This window comes from Eptatretus burgeri, chromosome 8 (genome assembly GCF_056783735.1).
Source record: "Eptatretus burgeri isolate ZD-2024b chromosome 8, Ebu_testis_v1, whole genome shotgun sequence".
NCBI classification, from domain to species: Eukaryota; Metazoa; Chordata; class Myxini; order Myxiniformes; family Myxinidae; genus Eptatretus; species Eptatretus burgeri.
This window is the reverse complement of record NC_140968.1, coordinates 92,994,055-93,015,227: the sequence shown is the minus strand read 5'-3', so window position 1 is coordinate 93,015,227 and position 21,173 is coordinate 92,994,055. Positions and strand designations below refer to the sequence as shown.

The window sequence follows — 21,173 nt, the reverse complement described above, 5'->3', positions numbered from 1 at the left end:
CGAGGGTGGAATACCCCGGTAGTTGGATCACGTTGTTATTTAGGTACATTGAAGATTGGCAATCGACCCTACCCCACGTGATCTGCCCATTGGCGTATTTCGGTTCTTGTACAAGGACCCGTCGACTCGGACTTATCCGGGCGGCGATCTATATACCGGGCGATCGGTCAGGCCGACTAGACTTGCGGCTCCGTCAGAGCAGTTGGTTCGCGGCCGAACCCGGCACCGTAACAATACAATAAATGAAGGTTTTTGTATGTAATTGGCCAAAGTTCTCAAGGCTGACTCGTGTGAGTGCATCATGCAGCGCTATTCCTGGTGGTAGTGGCTATTACAAGTCATAATTTAATAAAATGTGTCGATTCTCTGCATGAAAACCATAGACATTGGAAATGATCATGATCATTCGAGGTGTTTGTTTGTTTGACTTCTATGCCCTCCTGAACCGCTGAACTAAATTGGCTTAAAACTGCAGTTTGTGCTCCGAGACGAAAGGGTAGCAAAGGTAGTGAGAGAAGGGATATACGTGAGAGTGGATGATGGGATTGAGAGAATGGGGTGAATGGGTTGAGTTGAAGTCTGTGAAGGTATAAAGAAGGCAGTGTGAAAAGGAGAATAAGTGGGAGTGGATGAAAGCTTTGAGGGAAATGTGCGAAGGGGTAGAGGGGAATGGGAGGAGGGGTTGCTGAGTAGGTATATTAAAGGGAGTGCATTTTCAGATGTTTTCTGTAATGGGCAATTTAGTATATACAGTATGTGTTGTGACGGTTCTGGGAACCGAGACCCCAAGGCAATGGCACCCAACATACAGCAGTTCCCGAGTCAGTTATATTTTCGTTATTACATGTTCCCGATCGGGTTCTCCTCTTGTGTCTAATGGGTTACAAAGGGAATATGCATTGTGAGGGATTAGTTAGGGTTTTTTTCCCCCCATTCTTCTCCATTATGTTCTCTGTACATGATTTTCTCCTCACACGATTGGGTACTCGCTGCTGGCAGCCTAATTTGCATAAGGACACCAAAACCCTGTTCGAATCTGCACACCATAACCAAACTTCCATTTCAACCACAATAGCCTTCTTCACCACAATTCTCCCACATGCCAGCGATAACCACCCTGCCTGCTTCAGACACACACACCAGACTTTATTTCCATTCAACAGCACCATCCAAGCTCATGTTTCCAGCCTTCTTCCACAGTCTGAATTGGTATTACCCAATGACTACACTTCGACTCCACAACGACACCAACCTCAATGTGAAAATTTTAAGAAATTGGTGATGTTTAGTTTTTTGCAGGAATGTGCCATTACCAATCAGATAGCTGTTCCTTACCAACCACTTATTTGGAGTGCTTGCTTGAGTGCTTAAGCCACTTTCTGAGTGCCCTACACTACTGCAGTCGATAGCGGTACAGTTCTCGTCCCGATTGAGATATAGTCAGAAGTTGTTGCAAGGTCGAGGCATGAATGTAGACAGCACACATAGATGCGGTACAAATGGGTAGATCTGGGTTTGCAAAGGGACACTCTGCAGGTGTGTGTGCATGCCTGTATGCTTGGTTAAGGGTGCTGTGGTGGCAAAGTTTCATCCCATATCTTATGATGATAATGGGTGGTGGAGGTTTTAACTTTTAACCTCAGCAGCGTATGAGCGACCATGTTTTCCTTTGGCCTCGTGGTTGTTTCTTTATACTTTTGCAGCCTACTGTTTATATATTTATGAAAAAGAAAAAATACCTTGGTGATTGTTGTCCCTGCACCTGCTCCACTGTTCTCCTCCCCACTTCCTTGTGAAATTTAGTCAAAAAGCTGACATATTGAATTATAACATGATGTTGATATGGCACAAGCAGAATGAACCATATGACTTCCTCTTGCATCAGTGTTCCTTACACATCCTGAAAATGTGCACAGGTCGAGCACGTGGACTTGCACTTTCCATGCGCCGATCAATTTAGACATTGTGCTTGGTCTTCCTGTGATTACATATTGAGTTTAACTTGTATGCTTTAACGATAGAACCTATCTTGTGTGGTTTGATTTTTTTTTTTTTTTAATTTGGATTACCTTCTCCCCATGGCCTAAAACACAGCGGCCTTTCCAACACACATTTGCAGCAAACTTGTGAGCCTTTTAGAAGCAAATGGTATCATACTTGCTAAAGGAGTGATGGAAATAACGATCGTGCAGCTGGGGAAAGGAAAATATTGCCCAAAGAGCTTTTTATGTGCCTTTTTTAGGAGCCAGTCTTGGCAGTGACTTTGCGAACAAAGCTCATGCCGATTGTAAACGTTCACCTGTCCTTGTTTAACGTTTTGTTTTACTTGGGACTCTTGTAAAATTATTCCAGTACCTTATTGTAATTATAATCAAAACATTTAAATTGTCCTTTGCATTTTGTGTTCATCACATTTCATACCTGTTTGGTCAAATTTTGGCAAAGCCTTCAGAACTTGTTCAAATGAGCAGGATATTGTATACAGTTATATTGAAGTATTTCTACCATGAAAATTTGTCAGTGAGACTTATGACGAAGAAGTTTTCAGGATGGAACATCGTTCACACTCTTAAGATCAGATACAGATCGACTGTTCATTATTGTGCACAGAGAAGTGACAAATGATTTCACAAAATGCTTTACAAGCTGTCTCGTAATCGAGGAATACATGGTATTTGTCACTTGCCCTACAGTTCTAAGCTATTTCATGGATTGTTTAACATCCACATTGTTTCGCAAGACATCTGGTTTAACACCTCCAAGTTGATGATATGGCTCAGAATGGTAGGCCTCACTCAAACACAAGCAAAACTGTTGTGTCCGATCACAAAGGCTTGCAGATGTGAGCCCAAGTCACATAACTCCTTGATGGACAATCACACTGTAAGCAGGGTATTCTTAATGATGTGATCATTTGTCTTTTCTGTTTTTTGATTTTTGATATCTGCAGGACCTGCGGAATTTTGTCTCAACAAAAACAGGTCGAGGCCCTCTATGTGAGGGTTGGCAAAATGACAGCTCTCCCATAATGTGCTCCTATAAACTTGTTACGGTGAAGTTTGATGTTTGGGGATTACAAGGTCGTGTGGAACAATTTGTGCACAAGGTAAGCTCTGTTCAAATCCTTTTTTGAAAAGTGATTTAAGATTCAAGGTGAAAACTATATTTTTTGCATGTAGGACAAGAATATTAGAAAACATCAGTGTACTTTTACATGGTTACAAGGTCATTAGTAGACAACAAATCAATACATTATATGGCATTTGGAACAATTGGAGCATTTGGGCGAACAAGTATCGTTCCGGTAGTCAAATGACAGATCTTAATTGATTGGCCAAGCGGAACCAAGTCACGTGTTGCATTATTATCTATTGCACAATCTCTTGAACCAGGGATTTGAACCAATCACCAATTGCCATACATCGCCTTCAGGAGAGAGAGGATGAATCAACCCATGAGTTAATTTAAGCCATGTATTGAAACTTTGCACGTATTTACAGAAGCAGGCATGTATTTACAGCGATCATCAGATTTGTACAGATAATTACATTCCCACTTAACCCCGATGTGGGCATACCCACCCTTGGATTCCTTAAACAGTCACTTACATTTTAAATAAGGTGCCCATCAATCATCAAAGACAAGGAAATGAGAGATATAGAGGTGGGAGAAGGAGAACAAGGTGGGAACCGTTGGTGCCCCATCACACCTTGCATTGAGACAAAAGACTGGATTCAAAGACCCACGATGTTGATTGGACCTGAAGACAAGACGAGCCAAAGACCATGATGAGGACAGAATGACTCAAAGGCAAAGAGGAGGATTCTCTCAGACAAGGCTGAATAGATGATTGAAGAGATGACGATGATGATGAGCTGAAGAGATGATTCTCACACAGAAGATGAGCTGAAGACTTCTATTGATGGGGCTGAAGACCCAAGGATTCTCTCTGTCTCTCGAGCTCCAAACTTAACTTGTGTGTGTCACCTTATATTGTGTCCCCCCCCCAACATGGCCCCCTCCCCACTGATGTCATTGGAGGAGTTACAGGGGTCAGAGGTGCCCTTGTCTCACCTGATTGGCATGTCAGAGCCCCAATGCCTCATGGCATTTTGAGATTGGCCCCGTGGATCGGGGGTGTGTAGGCTTTGTTGGATCCTGGTTTTGTTTGTTGGATCTCGGTTTTGGCGTGCTGTCAGGGTTCAATTGAGATTTATTGTCCACCTGGCATGCGTCTCCAGATGCCACGTTTGGGATCTCCTGCTTGTGGATGTTACATTTTTTTCAGTTGCCACTAACACCCCCATCCATCCATCAGGACCATACTCTGTGCAGAGCGTTGGTGCTGCTTTAGCAGTCTCCTTGGCTATTGGACACAATCCTGGGCGGGTCCTCACTCCGACACAGTATAGCAGCAAGCAGGCACTCATTTTTGCTGACCTCAGAAGGATGTCAGGCAGAGTCTACCCCACCTGGTATTAATTCAACAGCCGAGTGGGATTTGAATGCAGGACCCGAGGATCCCAAGTCCACCACCCTAACTATTAAGCCAAGACCAGGTATACGATGTGCCCCCGGACTGGTTCCAACTAGGTTTAAGGGTTTGTGAGGGATTGAAGAGAGTGCTGAAAGGTGCAAGAAATGTCTATAGAGTAGAGTGTGGCAGGTAAAATAACAGGAATTATATTGATGCCTATCTAACACATTCACAATGCATGTTGTGCACAAGGTAAGCTCATATACAATACAGTACACCTAACTGAACAAATACTACAAAATGACTATCTATCTATCTTCTATCTATATATTACTAAAACTCTCATCTTGTATGTATGTATGTATGTATGTATATATGTATGTATGTATGTATGTTCCCGAAATACAGCCAAAATGGTACACGATAGTGCAAAATTTTCGGCCCGCCTTACTCACCATTCGCCTGCGGTGTGCAGTATCAAATTTCGTTCAAATCTGCTCACGAAAAAAATTATTAAAAAATCAATTCCCGATTCAGTCAAGTACTCGTCGGGATTATTTGATCAATGCAAACAACCTCAGCGGTACAGTTCGCTGGAGCTCTCTTCTTTTTATATATTTTTTTGGAAATGATTTTTTTATCAACCGGTCACAACGGAAACCCAACGGGTTCACGGGTCGTCTAGTTGTTATACTAAATATTGATTATTTTTTCCCCCGAGAAGCCAGAGCCATAACAACACATATATATATATATATATATATATATATATATATATATATATATATATATTTTTTTTTTTAAGAAGAAGAAGAAGAAGAAGAAGAAGAAGAAGAAGAAGAAGAAGAAGAAGAAGAAGAAGAAGAAGAAGAAGAAGAAGAAGAAGAAGAAGAAGAAGAAGAAGAAGAAGAAGAAGAAGGCACTTCCAACCAAAAGTAAAAAACGAAATCGACTCCATTAATTTCAGCAAAAAAGTGCAAAAAAGAGCATTTACAAAAAATGTAAATGTGTATCGTGTAGGGCCGCCTCTTGGTGGGGAAAGGTATTACCAGTCTCCACAATCTGCAGTCCAGTATTTCTGTCCCACGTTTTCCAGAGCAGTGAGATGTTTTGAATTATAGGCCAAAGGTATGTTTTTGCTTCATGCACGTAATCTGGGTTTTTTTGTGTATACAGATTTGTCAGTTGCCTATACACCACCCACATAAAGTTATGCGTCAGAAGAACGTGTTGTATGTTCGGAACAAGATCGCCCGGAGGGCGAGTAATCTGTTAGTATTGTATAACAGATGAATCAGCCATTTCTGTTTTAACAAAAGTTATGCAGAGAGAATAGCAATGTGTGAGATTTGGGTCAAATATCTCTCTGCTGAAGATATACAAGATCTACTTCAGTGGTGCAAGCACCTTTCACTTCAGTTGTGTATCATTATAAATGTCCCAGTTGTTCACATATGTGGTAACAATAAATTTTAATGACATATTTCACTGTTTCTTCGGTGCAAGGTGCTGGATATGAACCAAAGTTGCACAAATGCATTTTTTGGCATCGCCTTGTTTCCTCGCTGCCTTTAAACGGGTCGTGTTACATCTCTTAGCTCTCTGGGCTACGTGGCAAAATGCCTCTTCTTTGTAGCACCGCTAATATGAAGGCAATGGAAAGTTATTTGATGACAACACAAAAGTCGATTGTCTGGAACCCAACATTTCCCTTAGCAACCCAAGACTTCAAATGTCTTCTGTTATTTTTTCACGAGTCGGCTGTTTCACCGATACCGTACCTTTGCCAAATTTAAACTTCCTCGAACGTATTGAAGGTATAAAGGGTGGCTTTATTCAGAGCACGATGCAGCACTAACACTATACAGGTTGAACCTCCAAATATTAAACCTTCTGAAGAGATCAGTTAATGGAGAGTTGTGTGAATAGGATTCCTCGCATGAAAGTGAATAAAAAGGAACATACGAGGTCAGTTTGTCTATCGTACACATTTCACATTTACCTCTCGTATAATATAGCACCAGAAAGTTTATTCATATGGGTCAAAGACACTTAGCCTTGTAAAAGATACCAAGATGTTTAGATTCACAAATGGAGGATGCCATGCTTCATGATGCCACTTTATGTACGGCAGGAGAACAGTATTTATAGTGAAATTGCAAGTGAAAGCTATTCAGCTGTAAATGCAGATGTTTCTGTCCATCAGGAAGGGACTTAAGTCCCAACCTCGGAGGGATGACAGGCCGAGTCAACCCCACCGGGTGTTAATTCAGTTTCACGATAAGTTGCAAAGCTTGACGATTTTTGGATTCACAATTTTAACATGATGTAATCCTGCCATTCCCAGGCCATCCGAGACGTGCTGCTAATTGGTCATCGGCAAGCCTTTGCATGGGTCGACGAGTGGTACGGTACGTGTCAGCACAACACCTCAAGCACCCCTAATGCCTCACAGACCACTTGTACTCCAGCAAATTGGCACAAATAGTCATCGGGACTGGCCTGTGAAACCTCGCACGTGGTTGCCCCATGCGGCAACAGACTGATAGTTTAGTAAGGCAGCCCACTGGATTGCAGAAACAAACTGGCACTTGATTAATGCACTGAGATGACAGTTATCCTGTTGCTTTTGGCCCCTTCAAGAGATTAATGTGATTGCAAAAGGAGGAGCAATAATTACCACAAAGAAAGTTTTACAAGCTGCACCGATTTAAGGGTAAGATGCGACGTTTGTTGTTTTTTTTTTCCCATCCAGATCAAGCAGTCGTGTTGAAGGGGGATAACAAATATGACTTGCACAAGAAATGGTGGACTGTGGCTGTAAAAGGAAAATGGGAAATTGAGAAAGGAAGAATTCGAAGGGAGGGTAGGAAATTTGGGAAAAGGGGTTGAGAGGAGATGGGGATATAGGGAGGGGGTGCAGGGAAGTCCAAATTCTCCCATTTTTGCAGAGGTAATGATGTTTGTGGTAATGATGCAGGTTGCACGTTTTAAATTTAATTGTGGAAAATGTTCCTGTGAGACATATGAATACGTCGCCAGGTTTGTGTGTCAATTTGAATGAAACAATACTATTTCCACTCAGTTGTTTTGTTTGCCTTCACCACACGCTTCTTCAGCTAATTTTCCTCTCCTTGTTCCAAAACAAATATGGTGGAAAATATATTAAAGTGGTTGAAAGTGAATGGCAGATCACCGTTCGGTTAAACAAGCACGCCCGAGTGAGAATGTCAGACAAATCGATCTCATTTCCTGGGCTTTAGATGTCGGATACTTTTTCTCTGGGAATTTTTTTCCTGAATTTCAGCACTTGGTTACCTGTTCCGGATGTGGAGATTCTTTGGTGAATGCAAATGTACCTGGAAACTGGCACGACGTTTGCTTTGATCATTATTTTGAACAGAAGGCAGTTCAAATTTCCATCATCTTCGTATGCAACATTTTGTTCAATTCTGCTTTAACATATTTAGAGAATGAGAGAGGGTGAAGTTGTTGAAGGCAGAAAGAGGGGACGGAGAGAGCAAAGAATATAACAGAACGAACTAGAACGGCACTCGGTAAAGCACATCCCTCCGCCAGGCTGAACAGTTCAGGTTTTGTATCCCACTGATAGGCCGGATTTGCAACCGCACCTTAACTAGTATATAATCAGCTTGTTCTTGTCACCCAACCAACTCATCCACTGTTTACAACTTTTTGAAATATCAAGCAAGCAATATATCAGTTTTGCCCCCCCCCCCCGGTGTCGTAAGAGGTGACCAGGGTTGCATCAGGAAGGGCATCCGGCATCAAAATTAAGCCAAATCACTATGCGGATCATACGGATGATCCGCTGTGGCGACCCCTAACGGGAGCAGCCGAAAGAAGAAGAAGATATCAGTTTTGGCCCCAACTCTCAATTATGAAGACCACCTTTTCAGTGGCTGAGCTCATTAAAAAAATTCTGTGATCCTCATCCAGCTCATCAACAAAATCAATCAATTAGGTCTCTTCACACTACCAACCTGTCTCCCAAATTTCGGCCGAATCCGTCCAAAACCTTTTGAGACATCCTGCTCACAGACCAAAAAACAAGCAGCGGTGAAAACATAATCTCCATCCACCTTCAGTGGATAAGGTAAAAACCTGAGAGGTACATACGGAATACACCATTGGATGACTTCAGGGGGATGAGATGTGATACACCAGTACCATCCTGGAAGGAGAATCATTATGGCACAACGATTAAAGGCCTTCAACAGCATTACGAGTTGAGAATGGCCAAAAATAAAACCTTTTTACCTCCATCACCAAAGGTGGACGGAGGTTATGTTTTCACCCCTGTCTGTTTGTTTGTCTGTGAGCATGATATCTTGAAAAGTTATGGACGGATTCGGACGAAACATGGTGGACAGGTTGGGTGTGTGAAAATGATGAATTGCTTTGGTTTTGGTGAAGATCCGAATGTGGATATGAGAATTTTTAAATGATTCTTTATCATTGAGAAGTTTGACCAAAAATGATATGTAGCACGATATTTCAAAAAGTTGTGGCCGGATTATGACAAAACTTGGTGGATGAGTCGTTAGGTGACAAGAACAAACCCATTAGATTTTGGTTCAGGTCTGAATCCAGATCCGACCTATCAGTGGGATACAAAACCTGAACTGTTCATCCTGGTGGAGGTATGCGCTCCACCGAGTGCTGTTCTCGTTGTTTACAGTGGTATAAGGCTCATTCAAAGAGTTTGCATAAGATAGGAGTTTTTACAAAGCAGCTTGTGTTGTAATAATTCGAGGAATCCTCACTTTTCCACAAATATTCAAACATTGGCATTGTCACGCGCTGTATCCATCGTTATTCCACCCCAACAGCAAAGATACACATAATTAACATGTTCCAGTGACAGCCGACCAGTTTCCACCACACTTTGGAAAATTTATTGGGCGAAGTGTTCTGACGACAGTTGGATCTCATTTTACACTCTGGTTTGTTTAATTAAGGGTGGGTTCACCAGTTTGCACGCCTTGTGAAATGACAGGCAGTTCCTCATGGTCAGATTAGCTTTCCAGCTAAAGAGAGCAAGTCCCTTCCTGCAATTTCCTCAATACATTTTATTATAAAGTGAAATACATTGGACGGGAAAGGTAAAGGTATGATGGATTGAACTGAGGAAGAACTTAAGTCCCAAGCATTGTCAATAACCACAACAGAATAAATGCTTAAGCAGCCATTAAGAGAGATCTCAGAGTGCAAGTCAGAGCAGTCTACCGTATTTACCTGTCAGACACATCAATACCTTCGCAGGTCTCGAGGCGCGCGCGCGCATGCACACACACACACACACACACACACACACACACACACACACACACACACACACACACACACACACACACACACACACACACACACACACACACACACACACACACACACTCTTGTGTGCAGCCAATGGCTGCTGGTTGCATCATTGGCTACAGACATGGCTATGCCACTGATGCGGTGCCCGTATTACTAGTACACTGGTGCTCATTTCACCAACCTCGGAGGGATGACAGGCCGAGTCAACCCCACCGAGTGTTAATTCAGTGAAAAACGGGGCTCAAACTCAGGACCTGAGGATCCCAAGTCAGCCACCCTAACTGCTAAGCCTGTGCCAGTCTTTCTCCTATTGCTTACATGCGGCAGTTCTCTGAAGATGGCAAATAATTAATGCAGTCTCTTTTGAAAAGACAATGATGAGGAAGGAGCAAGACAGGTGGGAAGAGGGGGTTCACAAGGAAACACAAGGAAATTAGACACAGGTGAAGGCGATTCAGCCCATCATGTCTGTACCACCTCAACACCACACAAATTTATCAACACAAGATCAAATAACAAAATGCAAAATGTTTTTATTTTCTTCAAGAAATTAAGTGGTTATTTTTTTTGTAGTTTTCAGAGTTTTTTTCCCCCCTTCTTTTCAGAGGAGGGGGCATGGGCTTGGGTAAAAAAAACACATCAACCACACAACACCCTTGACGAGACCCCCACCAAGACCCATCAATGCTCAAGCTACCGAAAAGTCCTGCTAACATCCCTGTACCCCTCTATCTCCATAACTTCAAAGTACCTATTGAATTCATCTGCACTTGTTTTACTTTTATTTTAGCGATATTTTATCTCTACCTTTCATGATCTGAAACATCTCCATCATATCTCCTCGTAACCGCCTCCTTTCTAGTGAATAAAGTCCTGTCTCCTTCAGCCGCTCCTCATAGCTGAGTCTAGCTAGGCCGGAATCAATCCAGTTGCCCTACGCTGAACCTGCTCGATGGCATCGATGTCCTTCCGGAACTGTGGTGAACAAAACCGCACACAGTATTCTAGATGTGGCCCTCACTAAATTCCTGTATAATGTTAACACCACCTCTTTTGATTTAGAAATTATCCCCCTCCTTATACAACCTAAAACCCTATTTGCTTTACCTATGGCTACCTGGCACTGTGCTGCCTGCTTACCTCCCGTATCTATTACCACCCCCAGATCCTTCTCCTGTGTGACACGCTCCAAAATTATCCCGAGCATCCTGTAAGCTCGACTTTCATTGTTTTTTTTCCCATCCCCAACACCTTGCACTTGCTCAGGTTAAATTCCATCTGCAAATCTTTTGCCAAATCGATGCAAGTATCAATACTTTCCTGTATTTGATCACCACCCTCTCTGCCGGTCCCCTCACCTCCAAGCTTTGTGTCATCTGCAAATTTGGAAAGCTTACTCTTTACCCCATTATCCAAATCGTTGATGTAAATAATTAACAGTAATGGTCTGAGTACTGATCCCTAGGTACCCCGCTACTTACATCCTCCCAACAAGACATTCTCCCATTCACAGCCACTCTGTTTCCTACCACTAAGCAAGTTTGCAATCTAATTAGCTACCTGACCAGCCACTCCACAAGCCCTCACCTTGACTAACAACCTCCGATGTGGTACCTTATCAAATGCCTTCTTTAAGTTTAGATATACTATGTCCACTGGCTTTCCCTCATCCACCCAATCAGACACTGTTTCATAGAACTCTAAAAGATTTGTTAAACAGGAACTACCATTGGTAAACCCTTGCTGACTAACTTTAATTAGTTTGTATTTGTTTAAATGGTTCCTCATCCCATCCCAAATTAATGTCTCCAACACCTTCCCCACAACTGAAGTCAAGCAAACAGGTCTATAGTTTCTCAATTCTTCTCTGGATCCTTTTTAAAATAATGGTGTTACATTTGATACTCACCAATCCTCCGGTACCTGTCCTGACTCCAAAATTTGTTCATAGCTAAAGGCCCTGTCACACCTTGACTTTTTAGCCAGCGTATGCCGACGTATGAAAAATTTGGCGAATACGCTGGCACACGTCGAATATGTTATGGGTAAGTTTTGTATACGTTAAGAGCACGCTGAAGCACGCTGAAGCACGCTGGCATACTTCGTCGTACGCCGAGCTCGTCGCCAAATTTTAAGCATGCTCAAAATTTTTCGACGTGCTCGGCGTATGAGTCACACGTTCCGCATACGCTAGCCATAAGTTGTCGGCACGTTATGCGATCGTAGACACACGTCGACACATGTTACTTGCAAGTTACTCATAAGTCGAAATCCGTCGAGGTAATGTCGAGCGTACCCAAGACATATTTCTAACCTTTGAGTAATGTACTTTGAACCTATGTGTAACGTATCTCAAACGCATATTGACGTATGTAGACGTATTTGACGTCTTCCGGACGACCACAGAACTTACTGAACGTGTTTCTAACTTACAGCTACCGTATAATGGCGTATTGGCAGCGTTTAGGGGAATTGGTATATAAAAATGGGGTTCACACAGGAGGAACTCGTCAGTGTTTGAGACTCCATGATGAGTAGATGTCCATGTCAGTAGTATCAGTAGTAGTCGTAGGTGAGCGTGTCAGTAGTAGTAGTAGTAGTAGGCCCATGTCAGTAGTAGTAGATGAGCGTGATGGGGAGGGTGTGGGTGATAATGGATCCTCCTGGCATCCACGGCCATGGCCAGGAGACTTCTTTGCAGCATTCTTCGAAGTTTTCTTCGGCATGACGGTGATGTTGACACTTTGATGTCTAGTGCGGTTATGATTTGAATCGTCCAGCGGCAGCCTTTTAATAGGCTACGCCACGTGATCGTCGGCGATACGCTGCCGCGCTATGAATAAGTTAGACTATCGTTGGGCATAAGTTGTGAACGCAGACAACACGTTAAGCATTCTTGGTATAAGTTATCTATAAGTTATCGAAACGTTCTGTGTACGTTACTAATGCGTTATGCATACGTCCAACACGTTATTATACGCCCAAAACTGAAAAAAAACAACAATAGTTCAGTGTACGCCAGCGTTTTAGATACATTTTGATACGTTGCCATACGCTGGCTAAATCGTCAAGGTGTGACAGGGCCTTAAGGCATGTACATATACAGTGTATACTGAGGCAAATGCTTGACAAATTTTGGTGAAACCAGTAAGTGATTCCAAACGTTTGCCCAGATAATAACAAGTACACAATTTGAAGACTCTTTCATGCACTGGATTTAAATGGGATAATTAGGAAGGTCCTTATCATGGTCAACTGTATGACTTTAACAATGTATTGCCATTGGTAATCCCTGAAAGTCACATTGGTGGATAAAATGAAGTTTTTTTTTACTGTCAGTAAAGAAAACATTAGTGTTTAAATACCTGTGTACAACACGATTATTTGAATGAAGCCTGAGCCTTTGAGGCATGAGGAAGGAAGTTTTTGTGATTTCAGGCATACTCAGTGCTCTCCTTTGTGGATATTTTTGTGAAGTCCTGGCCTTGACCCATCTTTCAGAGGTTTCAAGATACTGATGTTTGTTCATGTTAGCATACATAATAGAGATGTGCAACCCTTTTCTTTTGGCAAAATAGCTTTTTCCATGACAACTGAATGTTTCCTTTAAAAAAAAATAATAATAATAAATAAAAAGCAGCCTGCAATCGATGTCAGTCTTTCTTTTTTTTCTTCTTCTTCTTCTTCGTCTTCTTCTTCTTCTTCTTCTTCTTCTTCTTCTTCTTCTTCTTCTTCTTCTTCTTCTTCTTCTTCTTCTTCTTCTTCTTCATCTTCATCTTCATCTTCATCTTCTTCTTCTTCATCTTCATCTTCATCTTCATCTTCTTCTTCATCTTCTTCTTCTTCATCTTCTTCTTCATCTTCTTCTTCCTCTTCTTCTTCTTCTTCTTCTTCTTCGTCCTCGTATTCCTCTTCCTCCTCTCCGCAATTGAAATATCCTTAAGATTAAATTTTTTCTTTATTTCTGCTGATCATAAATGATAATAATAATAATAATAATTAATAAATAAAAATTCCGGCAGTATTAAAACAAATGTGTCTCAAATACTTTGTCAGAATATACAGTGCCCAGAGAAAGTCAACACCCCCCCCCCCCCACCCCTTTCAAAATTTTCACCAGTTGTTACCTTACAGCCTATAATAAAATTACATTAAATCAAACTTTTTCCACCTTTACTTACACATCGTAATCCACAACTTCCAAATGAAAAAAAAAATTCTACAAATTTCAGAAAATTAATTAAAAATACAAAACTAGAATATCTTGGTTGGATAAGTGTCCACTCCCCTGAGTTAATACTTGGTGAGTTGGTGGAAGTACCTTTGACAGCAATTACAACTGTGAGTCTGTTAAGATAGGTCTCCACCAACTTTGCACACCTTCAACTGCCATTCCCTCATCCATGGGCAATATTTGCCCATCCTTCTGTTCAAGCTCAGTCAAGTTGTGTGGGGAATGTTGATGGACAGCAATCTTCAAGTCACGAAAGGACATTTATCTTTTTGTTCCTTAGCCACTCCAGTGAAGATTTAGCTGTGTGCTTCAGGTCGTTGTCATGCTGAAAGGTGAACTTCCATCCCAATTTCAGCTTTCTTGCAGAAGGTTTTCCTGTATGACTTTTCTGTGTTTGGCTCCATTCATTTTCCCTTCTATCCTGACAAGTGCCCCAGTTCCTGCTAAAGAGAAACATTCCCATAAAATGATGCTGCCACCACTATGCTTCACAGTAGAGATGGTGTTCTTTGGGTGATGTGCTGTGCTGGGTTTGTGGCAAACATACCGTTTTGCATTTAGGCCAAAGAGTCCCATCTTGGTTTCCTCAGACCACAATACTTTTTGCCACATCGCTTCAGGATCTCCAGAATGTGTTTTTTGCAAACCTCAAACGGGACTGAAGGTGGGCTTTTTTGAGTAATGGCTTCTTTCTTGCCACCCCACCCTTCAGGCCAGACTTGTGGAGTGCTTGGTATATTGTTGTCACATGCACACAGTGACCAGTCTTTGCCATAAAGGCATGTAGCTCTTTCAAAGTTGCCAATGGCCTCTTGGTGGCTTCTCTGATCAGTCTCCTTCCTTGGTCATCAAGTTTGGAGGGACGGCCTTATCTAGGCCTGGTGGTATCATATGCCTTCCACTTCTTAATGATTGGCTTGAATGTGCTCCAAGGGATATTCAAGGCCTTTGAAATATTTTTATACCCATCCCCTGATCTGTGCCTTTCCACAGCTTTATCCCAGTGGTCTTTTGAAAGCTCCTTGGGTGCTCATGATTGAGTCTTTGCTGTAAAATGCACTGCACAGCAGAGGAAACCTACAGGAACAGCTGATTTTGTTCTGAAACAATCAGAATCACTACAATTTAACACAGGTGGAGGCCAATTAACTTGGTGTGATTTTGAAGGTGATTGGTTACACCTGAGCTAATTTACAATTGCTATTATAAAGGAGGAGGGGGGGGGGAACATTTATCCAACCAAGATATTCTAGTTTTGGATTTTAAATTAATTTTCTGAAATTTGTCGAAATTGTTTTTGACTTGAAAGTTGTGGGTTATGATGTGTAAATAAAGGTGGAAAAAGTCTGATTTAATGCAATTTAATTCCAGGCTGTAAGGCAACAAAATATTTAAATTTTGAAAGGGGGTGTAAACTTCCTATAAGTAGTGCAATTGCATGAACAATGACAGTCACATGACTCACAGTCAACAATACCCACTCGGCGTGACAACTGTGGACAGTGACACAACTCCTTCAAATGTGGAGCCGATTGGACAGCTCGGATGACCGAAACAAATTACGCAGAATGGAATAACAAGTTGAACGGATACATAGACATTAGATTGCAGCACGATGACCAGTTAGACAATGGTCTTCATTATAACTATAATATCATGAAACAAAACCAAAATGAGGCAACAATGTAACTAAGCCTTCTAACATACTGGTACCTTATCTTAATGTAAACCATCGTTATCTCAACCTTATCCTTCTTTATATTAACCTGATCTTCCACAAACTTTATTGATCTTAACCTAAATCAACTTAACTCTACAAGTACAACAGCAAACTTCCAAACATTAACTAACGTGTAAGTGTCTTTCTGTAGTTAAATTGTGTCGTGTATTGAGCACCACCAGTCTCTGGAGAATGCACTGAAAATGATGGGAAGAAGAAAAATAATCAAGCTGTGGTTGACACCAAAGCAAGTTGATGGAATGAGCTGCGATGACACCTCAAAACTGTGCAGAAGAGAGACGAAGTTGATGCAGGATGAAAGATGCATGACGGTCTCCTCCATGGCATGGCGGTGTGCTCCAATGACAGCAGTTTCACAGCCATTCTTTGCCAAAAGTCCGTAATGAGTTCTGAATCGAAATGGAATGGCTTACAAGAAAGCACTACTCTTCATGTGCCTGTGGTCAGTGTGCTAAATGCTGGTGAAATCTCAAATCGAAAGGATTTGCACAATTGTCACTTCCTTAGAATCCTCTTGCTTTCCATTTATGGGTATTGCAGATGAGCAAGATAGCTCATTCTTTTGTTCCTGTGCTATCTTAAATCATTTCTTTCCTAATAATAGACTTATCCCTCGAATTGTTCTCAACCTTAAGCATGCTACATTACTATCTCAATCACATCAACGGTGCACCAAACATCACATTTATACTCAACACAACAAACAGCCAGAATGACACTCGGGAGAGCAAATACTTCCGCCAGGCTGAACAGTTTACGTTTTGTATTCCACTGATAGAACGAATGTGTATCCGGACCTGAACCAAAATCTAATTTTCTTGTTGTTCTTGGCTACCCAACTCATCCACCAAGTTTCGTCTAAATCTATCCACAACTTTTTGAAATAGCATGCTCTATATCATTTTAGCCCAATATCTCTCAATGGTAAAGAATCAATGAAAAAATAAATTCTTCAATCCAGATCCAGATCATCACCAAAATCGAATCAATTTATTATTGTCACACACCCAACTTGTCCACCAAGTTTCGTCCAAATCCGTCCACAACCGTTTCAGATATCTTGCTCAGACTAACATGAGCGTACTCCAGAGACAGCCGACCAGAGATTCACAACAGACAGGCAGACAAACAGGGGTGAAAACAAAACCTCTGTCCACCTTCAGTGATGGGGGTAATAATAAAAAAGTAACAACAAGGTAATCAAAACAATTTTAAAGCAGTCCAAGCCATTTTTCAAAGCAAGCACATTATTGGTGAAAAAAGAAATCAGAGAAAATTACTTTTTTAATGCAATGCCATTCATTTACACACAAGTCTTTATTGGTTCACGAGTCAGTAAGTGACCACTATATTCGTTATGGGTGTGTGTCTGTCTGTCTGTCTGTCTGTCTGTCTGTCTGTCCCGAGCATAGCTCCGTGGGTTTTGATCTGATCCTGATAAAATTTGGGTGGGAGGTTCATATCATGATCTAGTTGTGTTTTCCTTAGAATGGGCATGCTGCACCCATTATGGGTGGAGCCACGCCCAAAAAATATGTTTTTAGGGGGTAGCCAATTTCAAGTTACATCTTCTCCGAGGGGGTTTGTCGAATCTGGCAGGGGTTTCGGTATTTGGTTAGCCCAATACCACCTGCATAGCCCCACGGAGCTCGATTTTTCATTTTCGTCCCAAGGTCAAGGTCACAAGGTCATGAACTTAGAAAATGTCAAAAAAATCAATAAATTGGGCATCGAGCTCCTAGGGTTTTCAACTGTTTCGAATGAAAGCTGGTATGCAAGTAGTGCTCTTCGAGTACTACAACTTTCATCATTTACGTTTTTCCCGATTCCCGCCAGTTTGCCCGTGGCATCCCCTCGAAGGTCAAAAAATAAAAAAGGCGAACCGTGTACATTGCTCGTGAACCATCGCCGTCTCCAGACTTGTTCTTAAACATTATGACTAAATTTAAATGCACATACCGAATTTAGTTCCAATGAACACAATATTTACTTCTTTGATGAAATTTAAATTGTTGTGGACAAAAATCATGGCATGTACTTTCCCACCAGTAGCTATACTGTGTACGAAGGTAAATCAAACCTTCTCAACAACACCCACAAGTGTCCACATAATTTAAAATTTGGTGCAAAAACATTGTAATCCAAAATTATTTTTCTACTCCTGTTCAACACCAAATCACTTTGTGGAGGAGCTTTCCACGACCCGTGCAGGGCAAAGACATGTTGAGCTGAATTTACGAAATGTATTTAAGAGTTAGACGCACTTGTAGAATCACAAATCATGCGATGATTGCCCATTCAGAGTTAGTCGCCAATCACAGAAGAGTGATTGTCTAATGCACGATCAAAACCTCATCACAAGCATTTAAATAACAAAGAAACATTGACACGTTGGGGAGGGCATGTTTAAGAGTGAGTTAAAGGTCTTGAAGTAAGCACTGCATGGCTTATAATTGGTAGTTTACGTCGGAAGATGAACATGGATGTGTTAGGAGTGCTTGAATTGGCTCAAGAGGAAGTAGAAGAGTATAGGGATAGCAATTTGTCTTTGTGCATTGCAAATATTCGAGGGTAGATTCAATCCTTTGGAGAAGAATGACAATATCAAATTTGGCTGGAGTTACAGACTCTTGAAGGAATCATTGAGTTGGCTGCTGAATCTAGTGCAAGATCACCGGGATCAACCTACGATGAGGAGCAATGCACTGAATCCTCTCCAACAATTGTCCATGGCGCTGCGATTTTGTGCAAGTGCATCATTTCAATTGGATGGAGATATGAGCGGTGTTTCACAGTACAGGCTAATCGGCCGTTTAGACACGCACAACTAATCGACTGTTTATCTCCATTCGTAAATTTCTATTTAGATGGGTGATTAGCTGTGCATGTTCAAGACGTTTTTGTCAGTGCTGAAGGTTTTGGTGTGTGTATGTGTTAGCAAGACACTCGCTAAACACCTTTCTTAAATTCGGCCCAAACTGTTCAGCCTGGCAGAGGTATACACTCCACCAAGTGCTGTTCTCATTACTATATGGATTATAGAGAAGTATTACATCAAAATACCACGAAACTCCACATTTACCACATTCTCGCTCTATGATTTACTTCTTTACCAGTTGTTATTGCCAAGTCTTTCCTCGACATCGTTCTGATTGCTGTAAATGCTAGGTATTTCATGAAGAATGTCATTCCCAATTTCCACATCTGGTTCATACATGTATGATCTGGCAGCACCTTCCACATCATTATTTTGACTATTGTCATAATCCAAAGACTCTTGATCAGAAAATCATTCGTCAAATTCACTTTCTGACAAATATGAAGCGAGTTGTGCGGCCATTATTCTTTGCGTGTTGAGACGATCGTTATCGTTCTGGTGATGACGTCACACAGATGACGCATGACCATGGATGTTTTCTGAGATTTTTGAGGCAGTACACTCCAGGTTGGCTTTTTAAAACTTTTAACACTTCTAAAAAGTATTAGAATTAAAAACCTCTATTCATTACTTAAAAATCAATCAAAATCACCACATCAAATTTTTCAATTTTTTTTAAATTTCTGATTCAGTGGACCTTTAAAGAGACAAATGTACATTCTGATTATTAATGAGAACATGAAAGTCTAATGGACAAATCAACGCAGGGTATGAGTTTCAAAGCTTGCAGTGGTGCTAAGTGAGGTGGGTGGATTCCATCTAAAAGTTCCCATGTTAAAGTTCTCTAACAAAGTAAATAAATAAAATGGGTATGCCCTTAATGGTCTTCAAAGTCAACAGGTACGTAATTCCTCAGCGATCGAACATGCCATCTATAATGGAATTATAGGGTCATTCCATGCCAACTCACCTAAGAGTCCCCAGGTCACCTCTTCAGATTTTGCTGGAAAAATTCTTAAATGTCGATCTATATGGCTCTACCCACCTTGCAAAAGATTAGCCTTCAATTCCTCATAGTTTAAGAAATATCTATCTCTAGAGACCTTTGGAATTTGGGCCTAAAAATGCCAAATGTGAAAACGCATTTTTTTTCCAACTTCAGTGGCTTATACTTTTATAATGGACTCCTCTAGAAAGCAAATATTTACTAATTGGCAGCGAAATTTTTCAATTATGGCATCAGATAACCTCTGGGGTGCATATTTCTCACTCTATAGGAAGCTAAAAATGGCTTTTTGGCCAAAACGAGCTCAAATAAGGTGAAACTATCGGAGCCCTCCTGAAAATATGGAACAACTTATAATTTTTTTCCTCATAACACAGTGATTATAGGGTCGTTATCTATCCATAGATACATTTTTGCTGGGATAATACAGTTAGGTGATGAATTATAAAAGTTTTAACATAAGCCCTTGCCTCCGAGGGCTCTAAAATGGACCAATTTTGTCCCCTGGTTTGACCATGTGGCTCGGGGTTTAGGATCGTCATTTTTTTTCTAAAGATTGCCTCATATAAGATGTGTCTACTGACTGAATAATTTTATCTAACGCCCATGGTTTCATAGTAAAATAAATTTTTATTTACATGCACGTTTTTTTTTTATAATTATTCACTTTTTTAATATTCAGAAGTTTATAAATCTTAAATGGAACTATCCAGGAAAGGGTTACTGCAGAATTTTATAAACTGGTATACAAAATTTCAGATTGTCACATCAGAATTTCTCCAGAAAGCACATACTCCTAGTTTTAGGAAGCCAAATATGGCAATTTGGCCCATTTGGTACAAAACGAGGTGAACTTGCAGGGGTGCGCATGAGGCTAAATTATGCTTCTTATGAGACATTCGTGATAAGGATGTAATTTATTCATAAATACATGCTAATGATTACTTTCATAAGTGATTGGAAATTATAAATTAGAACAAATTTGATTAGTTGAGTAGCAGCTTTTTTATTTACAGATATACAGAGACAATGAATATTAGTAATTTTTATACCTTAGAAAACTCTTTAATGACCTTTCATCTTTTATGACATTCATTATCATGATTATCGAGCACTCAGAGGCACAGAATTTTACATCTTAGAAAACAGGTCTAATTAAAATAACAGGTCTAAAAAATAACTAAACCAGGACATGTTTTTTTAAATTAAAACCCAAGCATATGTTTGGATTATCATTACAAGAATTTATTTTTGAATAAAAAATGTACTTATAATTTTTAATTTATGAGAAGAATAATCGAAGTTGTTACATAACCTCAGTTAATGCCCCCTGCATATTCACCATTTTTGGTCAAAGTGGCATTTTCAACTTCCTACAGATTGAACCATATGCATTTATCAGGCATTCTGATAACAGATCCTTAAATTTCATATGCCAGTTTATAAATATCTGCAGTATCACTTTGCTAGAGTGTTCAGTTTCAGATTTATAAG

At 40.7% G+C, this 21,173-nt stretch overlaps 1 protein-coding gene across 5 annotated transcripts in view; it reads left to right on the top strand.

Annotated features, from left to right (window-relative positions):
* Window positions 1-21,173, top strand: part of PITPNC1 (phosphatidylinositol transfer protein cytoplasmic 1) — a 230,533-nt gene that overhangs the window by 195,972 nt on the left and 13,388 nt on the right. For all 5 annotated transcript variants that reach the window (XM_085893020.1, XM_085893019.1, XM_085893018.1 and 2 more), the window contains 2 exons: window positions 2,951-3,106; window positions 6,825-6,888. In XM_085893020.1, coding sequence (XP_085749146.1) covers window positions 2,951-3,106; window positions 6,825-6,888 — 220 coding nt within the window. The remainder of the gene's footprint in view (window positions 1-2,950; window positions 3,107-6,824; window positions 6,889-21,173) is intronic.